This window comes from Arachis hypogaea, chromosome 3, assembly GCF_003086295.3.
Source record: "Arachis hypogaea cultivar Tifrunner chromosome 3, arahy.Tifrunner.gnm2.J5K5, whole genome shotgun sequence".
Taxonomy (NCBI): Eukaryota; Viridiplantae; Streptophyta; class Magnoliopsida; order Fabales; family Fabaceae; genus Arachis; species Arachis hypogaea.
Window position 1 is genome coordinate 117,813,626 of NC_092038.1, and position 19,047 is coordinate 117,832,672.

General features: G+C 37.3%; 2 protein-coding genes across 3 annotated transcripts; one reads left to right on the forward strand and one right to left on the reverse strand.

Moving 5' to 3' along the window:
* Positions 1-9,125: 9,125 nt before the first annotated feature.
* LOC112791042 (ferrochelatase-2, chloroplastic) lies at positions 9,126-13,660 on the forward strand. Its single transcript, XM_025833721.3, has 11 exons — positions 9,126-9,514; positions 9,608-9,772; positions 10,464-10,797; positions 10,927-11,070; positions 11,404-11,505; positions 11,786-11,889; positions 11,975-12,101; positions 12,343-12,495; positions 12,595-12,695; positions 12,796-12,997; positions 13,149-13,660. Exons 2-11 carry the CDS (start codon positions 9,639-9,641, stop codon positions 13,371-13,373), a joined length of 1,626 nt encoding a protein of 541 aa, XP_025689506.1. The 5' UTR covers positions 9,126-9,514; positions 9,608-9,638; the 3' UTR covers positions 13,374-13,660.
* A 208-nt stretch (positions 13,661-13,868) lies between these two features.
* LOC112791043 (TOM1-like protein 5) lies at positions 13,869-18,648 on the reverse strand. Of its 2 annotated transcripts, XM_025833723.3 has the most exons (12): positions 18,134-18,590; positions 17,968-18,014; positions 17,825-17,879; positions 17,364-17,464; positions 16,721-16,799; positions 16,372-16,470; positions 16,176-16,289; positions 15,940-16,100; positions 15,527-15,602; positions 15,007-15,092; positions 14,652-14,810; positions 13,869-14,470 (listed from the first exon to the last, which is right to left on the reverse strand). In XM_025833723.3, exons 4-12 carry the CDS (start codon positions 17,462-17,464, stop codon positions 14,107-14,109), a joined length of 1,239 nt encoding a protein of 412 aa, XP_025689508.1. In that variant the 5' UTR covers positions 17,825-17,879; positions 17,968-18,014; positions 18,134-18,590; the 3' UTR covers positions 13,869-14,106. The 2 variants fall into 2 exon arrangements, with proteins under 2 accessions (XP_025689508.1, XP_025689507.1); XM_025833722.3 differs by lacking the exon at positions 17,968-18,014 and having other exon boundaries at positions 18,134-18,648.
* Between the last annotated feature and the right edge of the window lie 399 nt (positions 18,649-19,047).

The following is a 19,047-nucleotide window of genomic DNA, read 5'->3' on the forward strand; positions in this document are numbered from 1 at the left end:
CCTGGCTCCTTATATTCTGAATTCCAACCATGGTTCTATCATGGCTACACCTTACTGCTTATGCTGTCCATGAGTTTTGACGCTTTTCGAAGAAGGCTGATAAGATCTAGCAGAAATTAGGGGATTTTATTCATGAACTAGGGATTGTAAATCACAATTCCTTATTAAAGTACACTGTTGGATCTAACCAACTCTGGAGAGAGTTCTCTCTTCTGAACTAATAGCAAAACAGTTTTTTGTAATTAACTAGCCCTTAGTATTTATTGGCAACAATTAATCCTAGACCATTGCTCCTAACCTGCTAAACTAGCTTAAAAGAGCTAATCAGCAGCAATTATGAATTAGTAATGAAAATTCAGCTTATCTACTCCTTACCTTTCTGCCTATAAACCAATCCAAACATGTTCCTATCATTATTCCTCCTGGACAACCACCTTGAGGTTTGTCTTCAAGGTGATGCTCAGGAAAAGAGTGTCGCAGTGCGGTAGCCTCCTCCCAACTATCATTGCATGATTGAAGACCTTGCCAACGAACCAAGTACTCTAAGGAACCACCTCCCGCTGACCTAGATGCCAAAATACCCTGGGGTTGCACCATTAATTCACTATCCTCTGCCATCGATGTGGTAAAACCTGCGGTTGCTGTGACGCCGTGACAGCTTTTTTCAACTTGCTTACGTGGAAGACCGATGGAGCTTGCACCTGTTTGGCAACGCCAATCGATATGCCACTAGACCCACCCTCTCAAGCACTTTGAAAGTCCCATAAAAGTGAGGGCTTAGTTTCTCATTCATTCTCGGAGCCAAGAAACACATTTGGTAAAGTTGTAGCTTGAGGTGCATCTAGTCTCCTATCCCGATTTTCACCTCCCTTCGTTTTTATCTACTGTTTGCTTTATTCTCTACTGAGCTTGCACCAAATGGTGCTTTAACTTAGCTAGAACCGCATCCCTGGTCACTGTTAATGCAGCCACTTCCTCAACATGCAATGAGTATATCTATCATTGGAACAAAATTGGGGGAGACACCCCCATAAACGGCCTAAAATGAGGAAGTGCAGGCTGAAGCGTTAAAGGTCGTATTAAACCAATATTCTTTCCATGGTAATCATTCCAACCACCTCTTTAGATATCCACCCACAAAGCACCTCAAGTAAGTCTCGAGGCAGCTGTTCACCACCTCTATTTGCCTGTTCGTCTGTGGGTGAAATGCAGTGCTGTATTTCAGCTTCATGTCCCGGAATAATTCGAAACCAAAATCTGCTCATAAAAATTCTATCTCGCCCAAAAACAATAGATTTTGAAAATCCATGAAACTTCACCACCTCTTTAATGAAAATTGTAGCCACTTCTTTGGCTAAGAAAGGGTGTGATAACGGTTTAAAGTGGGCATATTTGCTCAGCCAGTCGACCACCAAAAAAATGGTGTCCATGCCCTTTGTCTTGGGCAAGCTGACCACAAATTCCATTGTGATATGTTCCCATATTCTCTTTGGAATCGGCAAGGGCTGCAGCAGTCCCGGTGGCTTAAGTGCAGCGTACTTGCTTTGTCGGCAAATGGAGCAAGCGGCCACATAATCCTTCACCCGTCGCCGCATCCCCTTCCAATAGACTGCTGGCGCCAGCCTCTTGTACGTCTGAAAGTACCCCGAATGGCCCCCCATCTTGTTGTCATGATTATCAGCCAATAAGGAGGGTATGTGAGCTGAATTTGCCGGTAACACCGCTCTTCCTTGATAGAACAACCTCCCTTTCCTTAAGGAGTAACCAGGGAAATCCTCAGACCCCTACTGCAAGGCAACCACCATTTTCTGCAATTTCAGATCTTCTTTTATCTCAGCTTCTATACTGTCCCAAATATTTATGTGTGCTACCGAGACAGCCTTGGCTATATTTGCCGCGAGAAAGCATCTGCTACCTTATTTTCCAACCCTGGCAATACTTGATGTCGAAGTCCAAGCCCAACAACTTTGTTGTCCACTTGAGGTGGGCCGGATCCATCAATCACTGCTCGGTGAAAAACTCCAAACTCCGCTGGTCCGTAAACACCGTAAAATAACTTCCCAATAAGTAATGCCGCCATTTCTGGACAACAAGCATCACCGCTATCAATTCCCTCTTGTAAGCTGATTTTTGACATGCTCTTGGCGACAATGCTTGACTTAGAAATGCAATCAGGTGCCTTTATTGAGACAACACAACCCTCATTTCGCTTGAGGCATCAGTCTCTATGACAAACTCCTGCGTAAAATCCGGGATAGTCAATGTGGCAAGGGTTGCCATGGGAATTTTAGTTGTTCAAAGGCTAGCATGGCTCTAGCATTCCATTCAAAAGCATTCTTTTTTGTTAAATCTGTCAATGGTTTGGCAATGGTGCCATACCCTTGCACAAACCGTCGATAGTACCTGGTGAGGCGAAAAAAAAAAACCTTGCAAGGTGCATACATCCTTAGGGACTGGCCAAGCAAGCATGGCTGTTGTTTTGTTAGGGTCTGCAGCCACTCCTTCAGCCGATCACTTTCAGCAAGTATTTTGCATTCTCACCACCAATTAGCTTGTGTTAAATGCCAAAATTTAGTACGTATAGTAGTTTGAAAAATGAATATAACTAGGAGCCTTTGAAGAAAAACGGGTAAACAAAAAATCGTAACTCGAAAGCGCAACACTCCAATCGATAACATACGAACAAGGATAAACTAACGCGATATTATATATGTACAAAGGAATGTAAAAAAAACAGGAATATCAAACTCAAAATTCGGTTGCGAAGATAACCGATCCGAGCATAGCAATATATACATGTAAATAAAATAGGAAACCCCAAAGGAAACCCAAAAGGGCACAAATACAGAAAACCTATTCTCCAAAAATCCCCGCTAAGAGGAGTCATCACATTTTGTATTATTTAGTGGAGATAAAAGTATCTAAACAAAACATATAAACCAAAATAGAGTCCCGAGAACAAGGATCTTCGCTAATCCAGAAGTCTCCAGCATGCTTCAGCGAGAAGTCTCACGTCCTGCATCTGAAAACCACAAAACTCGCATGGGTGAGAACCGAAGGTTCTCAGCATGGTAACAGTTCCCACATATTTAACATGTAATATCAAAGGAAAGCCGAAGGCAATCCTAGAACTCCCACCAGATAAATCAAAGCTTATAAATAGACTACACCATAAATGGCAATTGACTAAAGATTCTTCAGTCTAACTAATACTTTCCATTCCAAATCCTTCGGACCTCCCATCCACCAACAGGAGTATAATATAGCAAACACAGTTATATCAAACAAGAGATATACAAATAGGAACAGATAAGGCATTTAGACAATTAGCAAGTAATGTGCAGTCAAATAGACAATCTCAAACAATTCACATAGTATGCATATGATGAATGCCTGTCCCTAATGGCTGATGATATTATCTGTCGGTTATATAGCCAACCCGACAAGTCCTAGTAGCTAACCATTGGACTGTCCCTCTGTCGTGCATCCCCAACTCGAGTTATTCTCGATCATCATCATGATCATAATCATAATCCATATCCAACACCCTCACTGGTGTATATTCATGGGGGCGAGCTCATCCGCGACTTTCACAGTGTCCGGCCACCCTTACGACATAGGGTCAACAGAGTCTCGAGTCTCCACCTGGAGCACGTGATGGCTAGCCACTGCTTTCTCCCAGGGAAACTCGTGTCTCCGATGGTGGAAGTGCAACATTCACATTTCATTCAATAGTATATATGCATTTATACTCGGCCATAATCAATAATGGCTCCGCCGTAACTCGACAATAAACTCAGCCATCCGACTCATGGTTCAATCCAGAACCAGCTAATTCATAAACAATTTAGCCCATCGGCTCATGCACATACATCACTTCCACCGCCATCCTCCGCATCTCATATAATCATCTTTGATCCTTATTGATCATTCGTTTTTCCCTTACTTCACTCGTAAGTTACCACATCCCCTAGCTCATTTTCTCATTACTAGACATATCATAATGATTTAAGATATACGGGGTGAGATCCGAGGCTTAGAAGTATGAAATTTGGCTTTTAAAACTCAAAAATCAACTTTGGCATGAAAACAGGGCCACGCGTACGCATCCTCCACGCGCATGCGTGGATGGCCAAAAAGTTTATCGACGCGTATGCGTCGTTCACGCGAACGCGTGGATTGAAAAACAGCCAAACGACGCGTACGCGTCAGCCACGCCTATGCGTGGGTGCATTTGTGCCCTAAGCACAGAATTGGCATAACTCTTGGGAAAATGGCTAGGCATTTGGTGCAGCGCATCGACGCGTACGTGCACGCGTCAGGCAAGCCTACGCGTGGGTGGGTGTTCTGCTAAAAATTTTTCTAAGTTAAAAGCTGCAGAATCCACAGATTAAACCCCAAATCTTCCAACAGATATAACTTCTTCATTTCAAAACATTTTTCACCCGTTCTTCGAATGGCATGAACATCTCGGATCCAATTTCATTTCTAAACAAGTTTGGCACAAAATGGGGATCCAGAGTCCAAGTTATGTCCCGTCAAAGTATGCCCAAAAACCATATTTTCATACAAAACCACAAAGTGCCATTTTCAAAATAAGTCATTTCCAACCCTTTTCAAAATCAACCAAGACATGCCAATTTCAATCCTTTTCGAAATCAATCAAAATATACCAAAATCAACATCAAGTCTCCTTAACTCACACATTAACACTTTACCACAATTCACAAAAATACCATCCCATCATTTTAACCTACTTCACCCAAGTGGCTCAAACTCAAACATATTTACATATCATATACTCTTCTTCATGCCAATTTTCAAAAACACCATTTTCAATTAACCATCATTGCACATAACCAATATCATACTCACCATCAACATGGTTTCACCCACAATTCAACCTCAATCAATCATCAAGCATATATCACAACATGCATATTCCTCATACATCATACCATTAAGGCATCAATAATCATAATCACATATATGACCACATCATATATCTCAACCATTCAACAACATCAACAATTCAATGCCTATCTTAGGGCCTCTAGCCTAAGTTTTCACACCACATTATATTTTAGATACAGAAAATCGAGACCATACTTTAGCCGATTTTCCAAGCTCAACCAGAGCACTTCCAAACCACTTGTCTACAAGCTCTCAAGGTCTCAACACCTCCAAGAACAGATTTTTGTACACCAAGCCCTTTCTCAAGCTTTTCAAAAATCTCAATCAAGCTCCAATGTTCACAAACACACTACTAAGCCACAATTATCATACCCAAACACAACATCTTAATACTCAAATATCATAGAACCACAAATTACACTAGGGTTGAGAATCTTATCACACCCAAGGTTCAAGGAGACAAGATTAACCTTCTCCTTCAAGAAAGTTGGGTCCTATAACATCAAAGAGCCCAAAATCTCAACACATTTTACCCTAAAATTCGAAAATAAGGGCTGGAATTTGAAGAAGAAAACGTGGCTTACCTCAAGATTAATTGTATGAGTTTCGTAGAGCTCTCCGCGGTGAACGCGTGGCCGCAAACGGTGCGACAATCGGAGCTCTAGATAAAAAATTATGGTGTTTTAAAGATCAAATGAGAGAAAGAACTTGAGAGAGTGTTCTTCCTCCCTTGGCTTTCATTTCAGCGTGTTTAGTGTCTTAAAGAAGGGAGAGAGTGCTAAAATGAGTGTATTAGGTTTAGTTAGATTGGGCCAAGGGCTCAATATGGGTCCGGTTGGCCCGATTTGGCCCGTTCGGTCCAATCTTAGTCCGATTTCTACAAAATTGGTACCAAAATTCTCGTCTCAATTTCCTCTATCATATTAAGCCATAAAAATCACATTTTTTATTTTCTATAATAAATTCTCATTTATGGGTTAATTAGCCATTTATTAACCGAGTTTTACACCTTATAATTGTCCAACAATTTTGTATCAACTGTGGAACACTTGCAACTAAAGCCGAGTGTAAATTCAGTCCACCGTAACACAATTCCAAGTCGCCTTTCAAAGTTAAAGCCTCCCCACCTTTGAGTATCTCGATCCAAGAATTTGTAAAACTTGCTCTAATGACTCCCAACTTGTCTAACCATGCTAGCCCCAAAACAAACTCTGCCTCATTGATGGAAAAAAGGTAGAAATTCTCTGTTACAGACAACCCCTAGAAGCTTAATATGACTCCCTTGTATTTGTCATGTCCCCTCAAATTTCGACGGTCAACCACCCTCACTCGGAACTTAGGTGTAGTATCTATGGCCAGCCCTAGTTCTGCTGCAATTTTCGGTGCTACAAAATTATCTGAGGTCTTACAATCAACCAGCACTCTCACTCAACGCCCTTTCACCTCAGCCCATGCCTTGAACGACCTATGGTGGCGATTGGAGCTTGAAATTTTGAGCTCTAGCTGTTCTATTGTGTCTAGAACAGCCTCATGCTCTAACCATTTCCCTTCCTCAGCCTCTGGTTCCATGATCAGTAGCTTGAACTCTTTGTTTTTTCATACATGCTCTACTGAGTATGGTTCATCATAGATGAAACATTTCTCCCTAGCGTGCTTCACCCTATACTCCTCGTTGCTGAGATGTCTCAATCTGCGCCGTCGCAAGGGATTTGACATCGACTCCACGCCCATATTTGCTATAGAATTAGATGCTATAGCAGGGTGCATATCTTTGGTAATGGGTGAATTGGCAACAACGAAGTTGGAAGCCAATGGTTTATTGTGTCCTGATACTCCTCGCAAGGTAGTGGTGCAATTTTCTACCTTTTGTGCCAGCTCCATCAACTCATCCACTGACTAGTATGGAAACAGTTTATATTCTTCACCCACTTCCAGTTTCAACCCGTTCAAGAAGAGGTCCATTAGCGATTCTGGTGTGTGGAGACCTCCCACTACCTGAACCACGTGAATGTCCTTCCTTCCATCACAAAGGTGACGAATGTGAGCCATTCCTCCTTTAGCACTGCGCGTAGCAAAAAAAATTGCTCCATGCATTCAATCCAAACCACCATGTCATCATTGTGGAAGATCGAAAATTCTAGCTTCCACCATTGCTTTAGCGTGCCACGATTTCCCGCCAACCAGCCTGGTGCGATCCCAGTGAACCATGCTTGTTCCAATTAAGCGCACGATTTTCGAACGATCCATTCTGGAATCGAAACGCTAAAGTGTCTCCTGCATCGATTGGCACATCTCCTCCATGCGCGACTTGATTGTGTCAAATTGTGTCTCCTTTTTCGTTGATCTCGATTGCATCATTCAGCGCCAAGATCATCAAGCTTAGATACCAGTTGATAGGATCTAGCAGAAATTAGAAAATTTTATTCATGAACTAAGAATTATAAATCATAGTCTCTTACTGAAATAACACTATTACACTATTGAATCTAATCAACTCTAGAGAGAGTTTTCTCTCTTGAACTAACAGCAAAACAGATTTTTCTAACTAACTAGAACTAATTAGTTCCTAATATTTATTACGGGCAGGTAAGTCTAGATTATTGCTCATAACCTGCTAAACTAGTTTAGAAGAACTAACCAACAGCCAACCAACAACAATTATAAATTAAGTAGTGAAAATTTAACTTATCTACTCCTTATTTCTCTTCCTATAAACCAATTCAAATTTGTTCTTATCAAAGGCATACGTAGATGATAACAATTGCTGGCGTTGAAAGTTAGACCGTTTCATTAGTTAATAATCGAATGATTAGAGTATAAAGTTACTTACAAAATTACAACATTACGTGGAATAAAACACATTTTTACCATTACTGTAAAATTTTCCCTCTTAATTTTGGAGAAGGCGGCCTATTATGCAATAAAATACATACAGGCTCACTCCAAATCAACGATGTTCCTCGCTACAAAACCAAGATAAATAGACATGTGAATTTCACAATCACATGTAAAATAGAACATTATAGTTGCGGAACAAATAATCTCATCATCATCATCATCATTTGTGTAGAGTGAGTGATGATCCTTCCATAGGAGTGAAAGTGTGAAACTTTTAATGTGAGATTGGAATGGAATTGACTAATGCAGTCCCATTGTAGAAAGTCCGATGCAAATTTCATCTGTGGGGGCATTCTTAGACTACTATATTTGTTTGATATGAGAGACACACAAAATTATGGAATTCAGATTCTGCTGTCTTCTTTATTGCTCGACAAATTATAAGGTAACAAAGTAACAAACACATTGGTGCCTCACATGGCACCCACGTGGGTCTTCCCTCTAGCAAAAACGCAAGTGAATTGTGACTCAAGTCATAATATCCTTTCTCCCGTCAATTTTTTTTTTTTCATTTTGTTTTAATTTTCAAAGGAAATGTACTTAATTACCACTTCAGTACTTCACCTCAAAATTATGTGATTTTTTTATTTTTTAATTTTACATTCTACACCTTTGAAGAAGAGGAAAACGGAATGCAGCATGAATAGAAGGGAGAAAACGATATACATGATTATTTTTTTTCATAACTATGATTTTATTTAGAGAAAAAAAAAAAAAACTTAAATCCCATGTCGCCTGCTTGACTATTTAACATTAAACAAAACCCAGTCTTTTTTTTTTGGGTTGGTAACTAAAGGGGGGATTTAACAGTATATCAAATTATCAATATATTGTCACATTTCTTTTGATTTATTTACTTCAAAGAGTAAGCTGGTGGAGGTGCATATTCATTCTTTCATGGATAATCAGTCCGAAAATAAAATAAATTTATTAAAAATATATATGCCATACATCTTTGATGGGTATGCATGTGTGTCCACATCAAGTTGGATAATTCAGAAATTCCCAGATATATTTGGAGTCTTATAAATTCCTTTTATCGTCCAAAAATCAACATACTCTATTAAAAAGAAATACCTCATAATAAATTTAATTTTTGTACATTGTAAATATAAATAATTTTTAAATAAATATTTAATTGGATTACTATTTATATATTAATAAAAATATAATTTATATTATTTACTATGACCATTTATGGAATCTAATTAAATTGTTTGCATTCTAAGTGTAAGAAAATTTAAAATCATATAAACACTCCTAACAAATAAAGCCAAAAATACATAAAAAGCAAACAAATGTCATAGACTCATAGGCATGAAGAGGGGAACATTAAATTGTTTTGAGCCCAATCCCCATGTAATGAAAAGGATAGAAAGATAATATTGGAAAAATTTTGGACAGTTAAAAATCGTTGAAGATGAGAAGCTGATAAACACAAAAAGGGGAACAAGAGGTGGCTGTGGATTTTTTTTCCAATCTCATCAGAGATCAGTCACTCTCAACCTCAAGGGTCTCTCTCTCTCTATTCAGATTTCAGATGCAAAACCCTACTTAGCATTTATTACATTTTTTTTTCTACATTTGCATAAAGAACCCATCAAATAAATAAAAAAAAAGAAAGGAACTTTACATGGTCTTTATTCGTAGTCCCCCTTCTGCTTAGTGATAGGTCTTTCTCTTCCAAATTGGTTGGAATTAGGTAAAGTTCACTCCTTTTCTGTAATTGATTTCTGGGTTTCGTTCGCTTGAGCTTTGAGTTTTGTTGCTGAAGCCTGAAAATTACATTTTGCAGGAACTGAAGGACGAGCAAGTGGTGAAAAGTGATGATTTTTCATTCATCACAAGCTATGAATTCTCCAATTCACGCTCCTTCATCTCCTTCCTCTTCTTCTTGCTCTTATATTCGCTGTCCTCCGCCATGTCTCACTCATGCTTCTCGCAATTTCAAGTTTCCTCTGTAAGTATTGCTTTCGGCCTTTACTCCCATTAGTGATTATTCCGTGTTTTTATCAATGTTCGGGTAACTATTCATATAGGTATCTTCGGTATTCAGCAGTGTTTCATAGCACATACTTGAAGTCTAGTTGTTAGGACTTAAATATGGACTCATTTAGCTAGAAGCACCATGTTCTGACATCGGAGTTAGTTACCCTGCCTATTAAATTGTTAAAAATCTGAGATCCAATTCTAAATAGGGTTATTTTCGTTGCTTATATTGTGTCCACAATGTCCACAACAAAAAGTTAATTTCTATATTGAGTATTCCTTTAGTGTTTATTATTGGCATTATAAGATTGCTTTTTTAACATAAAATATTCCATTGGTTAAGGAAATATTATAATGTTATGTCAACTACTCTTTGTTCCCTCTGAAGTTTACCGAAAGTGTCGAAGACCATAAGCTTTCGTTTATAATTTTGTTTCCATTGGGCAGAAAACCCAACTTAATCCTGGCTTTCTAAATAAGCATGTGTTGTATGCTATGAGCCCTTTTGCTTGCCTGTTCCAAACATTTGGTATGAACATCTTAATGCCAAAAGTATGTTTTTAACATGTTCTTATTAAAATTTTTATTCATGTAATTCAGTTATCTTATTGCTAAATGTTAGTAGATTTTGCAAAGTTTTTTAATATTTTTTACTTTCATAGGTTGTTGCCACAGGCAATCTGCATCTCCCAAAAGATGTATCGCTGTTCTGGAGGCCAAGCGGAGACTTCAACTACCGCTAACCCCTTGAAGAATTACACCATGGGAAGATGTTCGCCAGGATGGTCTGAAGCACAACCCTTTATTTCCAAGCAATCACTCAGGCGGCACTTGTTGCCGGTTGATGCTTTAGTTACTCCAACAGCTCAAGATGTTTCTGATTCTGGTACACCTCTTGTTGGTGATGATAAGATTGGAGTGTTATTGTTAAACCTTGGAGGACCAGAGACTCTAGATGATGTGCAGCCTTTTCTGTTTAACCTTTTTGCTGATCCTGTACTACTCTAGCTTTAACCCTCTATTCATCTGAATGATTGTTTTTATTTCTATATAGGCTGAGATGAACTAAAATGTTCAATTTCTTATTTTTTGTTGGATAGTTATTTGTTGTTTGCAACTATGCAGGATATTATACGATTGCCAAGGTTATTTAGTTTTCTTCAAAAACCGCTAGCCCAATTTGTCTCTGTGGTACGAGCACCAAAGAGCAAAGAAGGCTATGCTTCAATTGGTGGTGGATCTCCTCTTAGACGTATGACTGATGAACAGGCATGATGCTTCCTGATGGCTTTTTTTTAATACTATCACCGGTTGATTACAAATCTTCTGAACAAATAAAAGTTAGAACTTCTTTATCTGAGATGAAATATTGCTTGTTGGTAATTATAATTTTAGCATTGTGGAATTTTTAGTTGTCTCATCCTTAATTTCTTTGTTCCTTTTTCCTGACCACTCAAGTGCAATTTTTAAGCTTTCACTAGTCCATATGATTTTCAACTGACTTCAATTTTTTTTGCTAACATAACATGTCTACACCAACAAATACTTCCCCCTTTTCTTTTTCTGTTATTATTATAACCCTTTTAATGATTCTCTACACAGGCAGAAGAGTTAAGGAAATCTCTTTGGGTCAAGAATGTCCCAGCCAAAGTTTATGTCGGGATGCGTTACTGGCATCCATTTACTGAAGAAGCAATTGAACAGGTATTTGATAAAAATATTAAATTGGATGGCATTTGATTAAGATTATGCCTCCTCATAGCAACTTCTTCTCAGTTTCAATTAAGATTATCTCACAATACCCCATATGGTATCATAAACAGCACACTGCCATAGAGGAGGATATAGTAAACACTAAACAGGGTGGAAGGCACCTGATATGACACAGATGAACTGATACTTGTCATAGTAATTGATGTAACTTTATTTTTGTTTATCTGTTTATGTTATATTCTCATTCTAGTTATGATTTTTCGTCGTGTAGATTAAAAGGGATGGCATTACAAAGCTTGTTGTGCTTCCCCTTTATCCACAATTTTCAATATCAACTAGCGGTTCAAGTCTGCGTCTCTTGGAGAGTATATTCCGGTAATTATTATAAAATGCACTGATGTGTACACTTCAATATTCATCTGACATTTTGTATTATTATGAATTATTTGTTGTTCTTCAGCGAGGATGAGTATCTAGTCAACATGCAGCATACAGTAATACCTTCATGGTACCAACGTGAAGGATACATAAAGGCCATGGCAAATTTAATTGAAAATGAGCTGAAAACTTTTGACCATCCTGAGGAGGTACTGGATCATTTCTTTCGATTTATGTTTTAAAGGAAAGAATAAACAGGAAAAGTGTGCTTCCTTGACATTTGTATCTTATCATTGCCATTCTTCCACTTCAAATATAAACAGCATAACATTTGTTGCCATTGTATAATTATTTCTGGTTAGGATATAGCCAAACAAAACGTAGGAGTAGCTTTACTTAATTTTATTGAAAATATTCATTGTTAACCTTAGTAGCTGATGTGTACTGCAGGTCATGATATTCTTTAGTGCACATGGGGTGCCTCTTGCTTATGTGGAAGAGGCTGGTGATCCATACAAGGCTGAAATGGAGGAATGTGTGGATTTAATCATGGAAGAGCTTGAGAAAAGAAAGATAACAAATCAATACACCCTTGCTTATCAGGTAGCTACTAAGACTAAGAGAACTTGACCATTAGTCATCAAGACTCGAGTGGGATTTCGTTTTAGATTTTCTAACAATTGATCACAATTATTGTTACAGAGTAGAGTTGGACCTGTGGAATGGTTAAAACCCTATACAGATGACACAATAGTTGAACTTGGGAAAAAGGGCGTAAAAAGTCTGCTAGCTGTACCAATAAGGTAATGTCATCCTACTACCTTGTCTCTCTCCTCCCCTTCTCACACTGACACACAGAATAAGTGACACTATTAAGTTGTTTAACTTCTGCTTGGTTCACAGCTTTGTTAGTGAGCATATTGAAACACTAGAAGAAATTGATGTTGAGTATAAAGAACTTGCTCTAAGTTCTGGTATAGAAAAATGGGGTCGAGTTCCTGCTCTGGGATGTGAACCCACCTTCATTTCGGATTTGGCGGATGCTGTAATTGAGAGTTTGCCATATGTTGGGGCGATGGCAGTCTCAAACCTCGAAGCACGACAGGTACTCTTCTGATTGAAACTTGAAAGTATATGTTGCTTTAGCCATTTTCACACTAATAAAGAAGTTTAAAACCAATAGTTGATTATGAAATAACAAATTTATTATATTAATATTCCATGTGATGTAATAGAAAATTTTGGCTCTATTGCAGTCATTAGTTCCATTGGGCAGCGTAGAAGAGTTGTTGGCAGCATATGACTCGCAACGTAGGGAGTTGCCACCACCAGTATTGGTGTGGGAATGGGGTTGGACTAAAAGTGCCGAAACTTGGAATGGAAGAGCAGCTATGCTGGCAGTGCTGCTTCTATTATTTTTAGAAGTCACTACTGGTGAAGGATTTCTGCACCAGTGGGGAATATTGCCCCTGTTTAGGTGAATTACGAAATAAATGAGTGAATATGAAATTCCTGCCCTGCCCTCAGAGGCAATGGAACCTAGTTTTTGCTTATATGTATATGCATAACCGTTAGCATCACAAATGCTACTTAGAATCTAAGGCATAAATTCCGGAGTCATCAAATATAGTTTAGATACAAGCATATGTGAATGGTAACGGGAGACCAAAAAACAAATGTATAGTGATATGGATTGTATACGAAGCAGAATGTATGTATTAAAGCAACTTGACTTGGAAATCTACTCTACAGGATTCTTGTTCAGAAACGGTTATTTCATTCATAACCACTTTCTGCTGAACTTATTATTATGAAATACTGTTATATTATTCCGTTGATGAAACATTGAAACGAGAGATTTTGAAAAGGGTGTATCAGTTCGTTTCTTACTAGCCTGCGATTGGCCAGAAAACAATGTTAAAATTAAAACCATGTTACATGTTTGAAAACGAAAAAAGGAATAATAAAAGTGGGCAGAAGAAAATAGAAAATTATTATCACACTAGCACCTGAAACGTACAAACCTCAGTCATGGAACATGATCTCAGACAACTAAATAACATTCATCGTATGAACAGCAGCAGATGTTATTCTTCATACCCTCCCCCACTCAAAAAAGAAAAAACCAGAAATCATCAACTATATATATATTTCCTACATCTGTATTACTAAAACTAAAGGGAAATAAAAACAGAAATTACGTCCATTAAGAGATTAATCACTAGAATCAAAACTTCCACTGTGAGAGCTGCTGCCATTGTAACTATGCAAGGAGAGGCCCCTCAAGTGACTGGCCAAAGTAGCACCATCCTTCTTGTTCTCCTGAAAATATCTCTCCCTTTCAAAGTGCTTCGAAGGTGGTGGTGGAATTGCTACATGAGGAAGCTCACCATTGTTCCTTGCATTTGGAGGTGGAACCACTACAGGTGCAGCACGGGTATTGGTTTGTCGAGATGGCTCCAAAGAGAGCGGTCTTATTAGTGCACGGTTGAGTCTCTCTTCAAGCAAACCCCAGTTAGGGAAACGAGGCTCAGTCTCTTCATCTTCAGGCCTTGCACAAGCCTTTCCTTTGCGTAATCTGCAAGGCATTAGCCATGCAGAAATAAATCTAATCTGCTTTTATTCTTTATAAAATGGAAATAACTTGCATTGACACTAGATTACTAGTGAAATTAACTTTGCATTTTATTACGCCAATCACTGGTAAAAATAAAGCAAGAAAAGAATATAGCATCTTCAAAGAATCGGCTGCAATGTACCTTCGGAATAACTGCTCAGGTTCCTCCTCCTCTTCCACTTCTTCATGGACAAAGTGATTGGGAGTTGTGGCTCTTCCAGAAACGAGGTCATCATGCCTTGCAAGAACTTCCTGAAGCTGCTCGTTTAATTCTATTGCTTGTGAAACAATCCTCTCATCACTATGAACAGTGAAAGCAAAAATCAGTTGATGGTATAAGTTAACCATATTAAATGCATGCGTGTGCAACTAGACACAAAGATTCCTATACTAGGGAAATTTGTAGGGCAGAAAAGGCATTATCCTCCATGCATGATGAATGTTGAAGCAGAAAATTATACTTTTAACAAGGAGACAGAAACCCAAAGGATCCCTACCGAGAAGCCATCACAAGATGCATTACTCTCTGTTTTTGAAACGAACATTGCTCGACAAGATCAAGGGTGAATTCATCCCTTGCTCCCTACGGAAAAAAAAAAAAGAGTTTTAGCTGAAAGGGAATGTGATTAGTTACATTTTTCATAACTACATATCAGGGTATTAGATGCAGTAGATAAAGAAATACTAAAACTAGGTCAATCATTTTATCACATTCCTTCCTTCCTATATAGACAATATATGCTAGTTTTAGTTGAGGTACAATTTTGAGTAATGTCATTATGTTTCCATGTAACTCAGTTCATTTTGAAAAACTATTCTTATAAGCACTTTCTTATAAGCACTATTTATCATTATCAAGCAGTCTCATTCTCAAGCCTCTCGGTCTCGGCCTTTGTTGTCATTCATTAACCTAATATAAAACTCTGAGAGAACTACTATGGAGAAGCATGCAAGATTTACAAATGCAAAGATAGATGAGCGAAATTCTGATTTCATTTTAAGACATCTTTGGTCTACCTGAGGATGTTGCGCATCAACAGCATCAAGGACTTCTTTTAGAACTTCTAATGCATTACTAGCCTTCTGAATAATGCTGCAAATGAAATGTAGAATAATATATATTCTTGCCTAGAAGAAAATCACAAGATCAAATATTTGTAGAACGATATTTGTCCACCAGATCAAGCACCATCCACTGCCATGTTGAATTTACCATTTTACCCCCAAAAAATGAAACAAGAGAAGAGGAAAGAAGAAGCCAGAAATAAATTTTTAGAATACTCTTAAAAATAGTAGTCATTCTCATCATAATAAATCATATCATAATAATAGTCAATTCTTATCATAATTCTTTCCAACACACCCAAGCTATAGACTTATTAAATGCGCTGTTTTCCACTAGTTATTACTAAATTGAAACCAGAAGTTACCTAGATTCGGGAAAAGGATTGGACTCCGCTTGCTGAGCAACCCCACCAGATCTAGGCAAGGCCTGTTCCCTGTTTGGTCCATTATTAGTCCTGTTAGGTTGTGAACTTGGACAATTTGATTGGAATTCCTGAGCCCTTCGAGGAAACTGCACCCCAGCACTCTGTAAGAAGTATAGCTGAAAATTAGCATTGCCATTCAGCAGACATCGGATTGAATCAACCTATCTGTAACCTACCACCAACTCATAATATGCATTATAATATTGTGGAAACTTTCCAGAAGCACCACCAAGGGCTGTTTGTGTAGCATCTAGCAGGAGAAATATCCGTTCCCTTACAGGCAAATCTGACTGCAACCAGAGAAAGGACCCAAAATATATAAACAAAAAATCAAGATTGCTAAGGTTCAATAGTGTGAGGGAGAAAACACACCTTTTTCTTCACAATTTTCACAAGAATAGGAATGGTTCCTGTTTCAACAACCTGTTTATGAATTGGATCTCCAATGTTGTTCATCAACATTTCCAACAACTAGAAAATCAGTAGAAAAAGGATGGGTTAGTAGAATGCCTTAGGACACAAGCAAAGAGCAAAGAGAATAATATTAAAGAAACGGCGGCCTTATAACCAAGCTTCTCTACTTCAGGTACAGTGAAAAATATGTGGAAATATGTGGTTCCAAACTAACTTTCACATTAGCTGTGGCTATTTTTGGTTGACGGCAGAAGAGAAAAAAGGGGGGGGGGGGGGGAATAAAACATTAAGTAATTATTATGCTCACCATAACTGCATAAAGTTGTGTATTGGGGTTCTTGTTGCCTAGTCTCTTTTTTATGGCCTTAACAACATCTCTAGCTTGCCTGAAATTTCAAGAAAAAATAATGATTAACAATGGTAAGATTGTGTGGATTCTTAAAAATTTAGAGAAATGTCATCCAGGCTTTATGCATCACACTAGGTCTAGTATAGAATAAGTGCCATGATAAACATATCTTCAATTGAAATTATGTAAGGCATCAAATATCAGTTGTTTACCAACTACCAAAGACTTCCAGTTGAAGTTTCCCATTCAAAGAATAACTAGTCTCAAATGCTGAAAATGTTGTAGCAACCAAATAAATTTGATTAATTGGAAACAAGCACTCATGTTTGACATGACATAATAAAACGATCATGCAAGAAGATAATCTTACAAAATAGAAGAAATTCAACAATAAGACAGTCAGGGTGACACAGGGTGGAGAGTGGAGATCATAGATTTGATTCTCAAACCAGGAAATAATTATGAAGTAATAATGTGCGATGAGAAAGATCTAAGAGCAAATACAAAGACACTAAATGAACTTAGTTTCATATCGTTGAAGGTTCTGATCAATCAGAAAGAGACAACACCATAGAACGAGAAGAAAGATTTGTGCGGGTACCTTTGATCATGAGCAACTAATTCACAGATTTCAATATTTTTCATCCAGTCAGTTTCAGTCAGTTTCTGACTTGTTGCAGCATTAACTCGCTCAGCTGCCATCTATTTATAGAGAAAAAAATTAAGATTTAAGTAAATATAGAAAAACAGAAAAATTAGAAGACATTTCAAACAAGGAAGCAATAGGTGAAGATTTTAAATAGCTCAATAATAATATAATATATTCAAGTGGAAAGCAAAACAAGACTTTCATGCCACACTAGCCGATCAATCATTATATAAAAAGGGGAAGGTAATTGATCCACAAAATACAAAAGAGTTGCTATCACACTTGAGTCTTATAAATAAAATCATCTTCCACCAAAGAACAAGGAAATTGATATCAGATAGAGATGAAAGTTGAAACTTGCATGTTCTGACAGCACAAGAATGCTCAAGTAAATTGATATCTTAGTATCGTACCTCTTAACTCTTGTCGTAGCAACCAAGTCAGAACTGCAAGAATGTCATGAACTGCCTGCAACATGAAAATTTTCGAAGCTATATAATTCAGAACTTCACCATTTCTAATATCAGCTCAAAGAACGTGAACTGTGAAAAATAACCCTCAAATAAACATCATGTCCTGACTCTTGAAGCCAAATGATCGGATCTAAATCAAGGGCATGTCAAAAACAAAAAATTTCATGATTATGATTAATGGTTAGGGTAAAGCACACTTAATAATCACATTAGTTTTATTTTTTTCTTAAAAATAAAAAAAGGTTGTACCTGAAAAGAGAGAGACAAGGACAGAGATCACGAGGAGGAAAGCGAGTATGCAGTCCTAAACCCTAAAGATCTTCAGCATTTCAATTGCAACTCACAAAGCCCAAGATCAATAATTCTGATGCTATACATATATTAATCACGCTTCCTTTTTCTTTTCTTTTCTTTTCTTTTGTTTTCTTTATTAACAGAGTGCTTTTGTTTGTTGTTTTCTTTATGATTAACTTTAGCTGTTTAGCATATGAGGATGATGATAAAGAATTGGGGAAGTGTGTGTACTTTATAACAGAAATGAGTATGGTTATGCGAAAATGGAAGAAGATAACACTCACTAATATGAATAAGAACGGTCTTAGTGTTTTGTTATGGAGTTTGGTGCAAGTGTTAATGTTATTAATTAGGTAAGCGAGGAAAAGTACGGCACCGCCATGATCAGAACTTCCTAAACAGAAAACAGCCAAAGGATCTTTTTCCAAAACAGAAGCTCTTATTTCCTATTTCTTAAGTTCGGTCACCAAAAATGAATAAATTGAAATTGAGTTAATTATATAATTCTCTTACTGAAATGAAATAGATAAATTTATGAATATTAAATTAACCTAAACAATTTTGTATGATCAAAATTAAAATTCAAAATATGTATAAAAATATTTGTATTTAAACAACTTATAGAAAGATAGAAATAATAATAATAAATTTAAAAATATTAAAAATTTTAAATTTATAAAATAAAAATAATAAAAAGTTATTTAAAGATTAATTTAATTCATAATTTAATTTTGATATTAAATTGATTTATATTAAATGATGATACGTCCAATAAAAGATAAATAAGTTATACTGTAATATATAATACTAAAATAACATATAGACAAATAATATTACAACATGTGACATTGAATGTAGTTATGTCAAAA

Coding starts and splice junctions, on each gene's coding strand:
- LOC112791042 (XM_025833721.3), top strand. CDS start 9,639: ATGATTTTTCATTCATCACAAGCTATGAATTCTCCAATTCACGCTCCT. Junction 10,798..10,926: donor TTAACCTTTTTGCTGATCCT/GTACTACTCTAG, acceptor GCAACTATGCAG/GATATTATACGATTGCCAAG. Junction 12,102..12,342: donor CTTTTGACCATCCTGAGGAG/GTACTGGATCAT, acceptor TGTGTACTGCAG/GTCATGATATTCTTTAGTGC.
- LOC112791043 (XM_025833722.3), bottom strand. CDS start 17,464: ATGGCAGCTGAGCGAGTTAATGCTGCAACAAGTCAGAAACTGACTGAA. Junction 15,093..15,526: donor TTGATGCGCAACATCCTCAG/GTAGACCAAAGA, acceptor TTTTTTCCGTAG/GGAGCAAGGGATGAATTCAC. Junction 14,811..15,006: donor CATCTTGTGATGGCTTCTCG/GTAGGGATCCTT, acceptor CACTGTTCATAG/TGATGAGAGGATTGTTTCAC.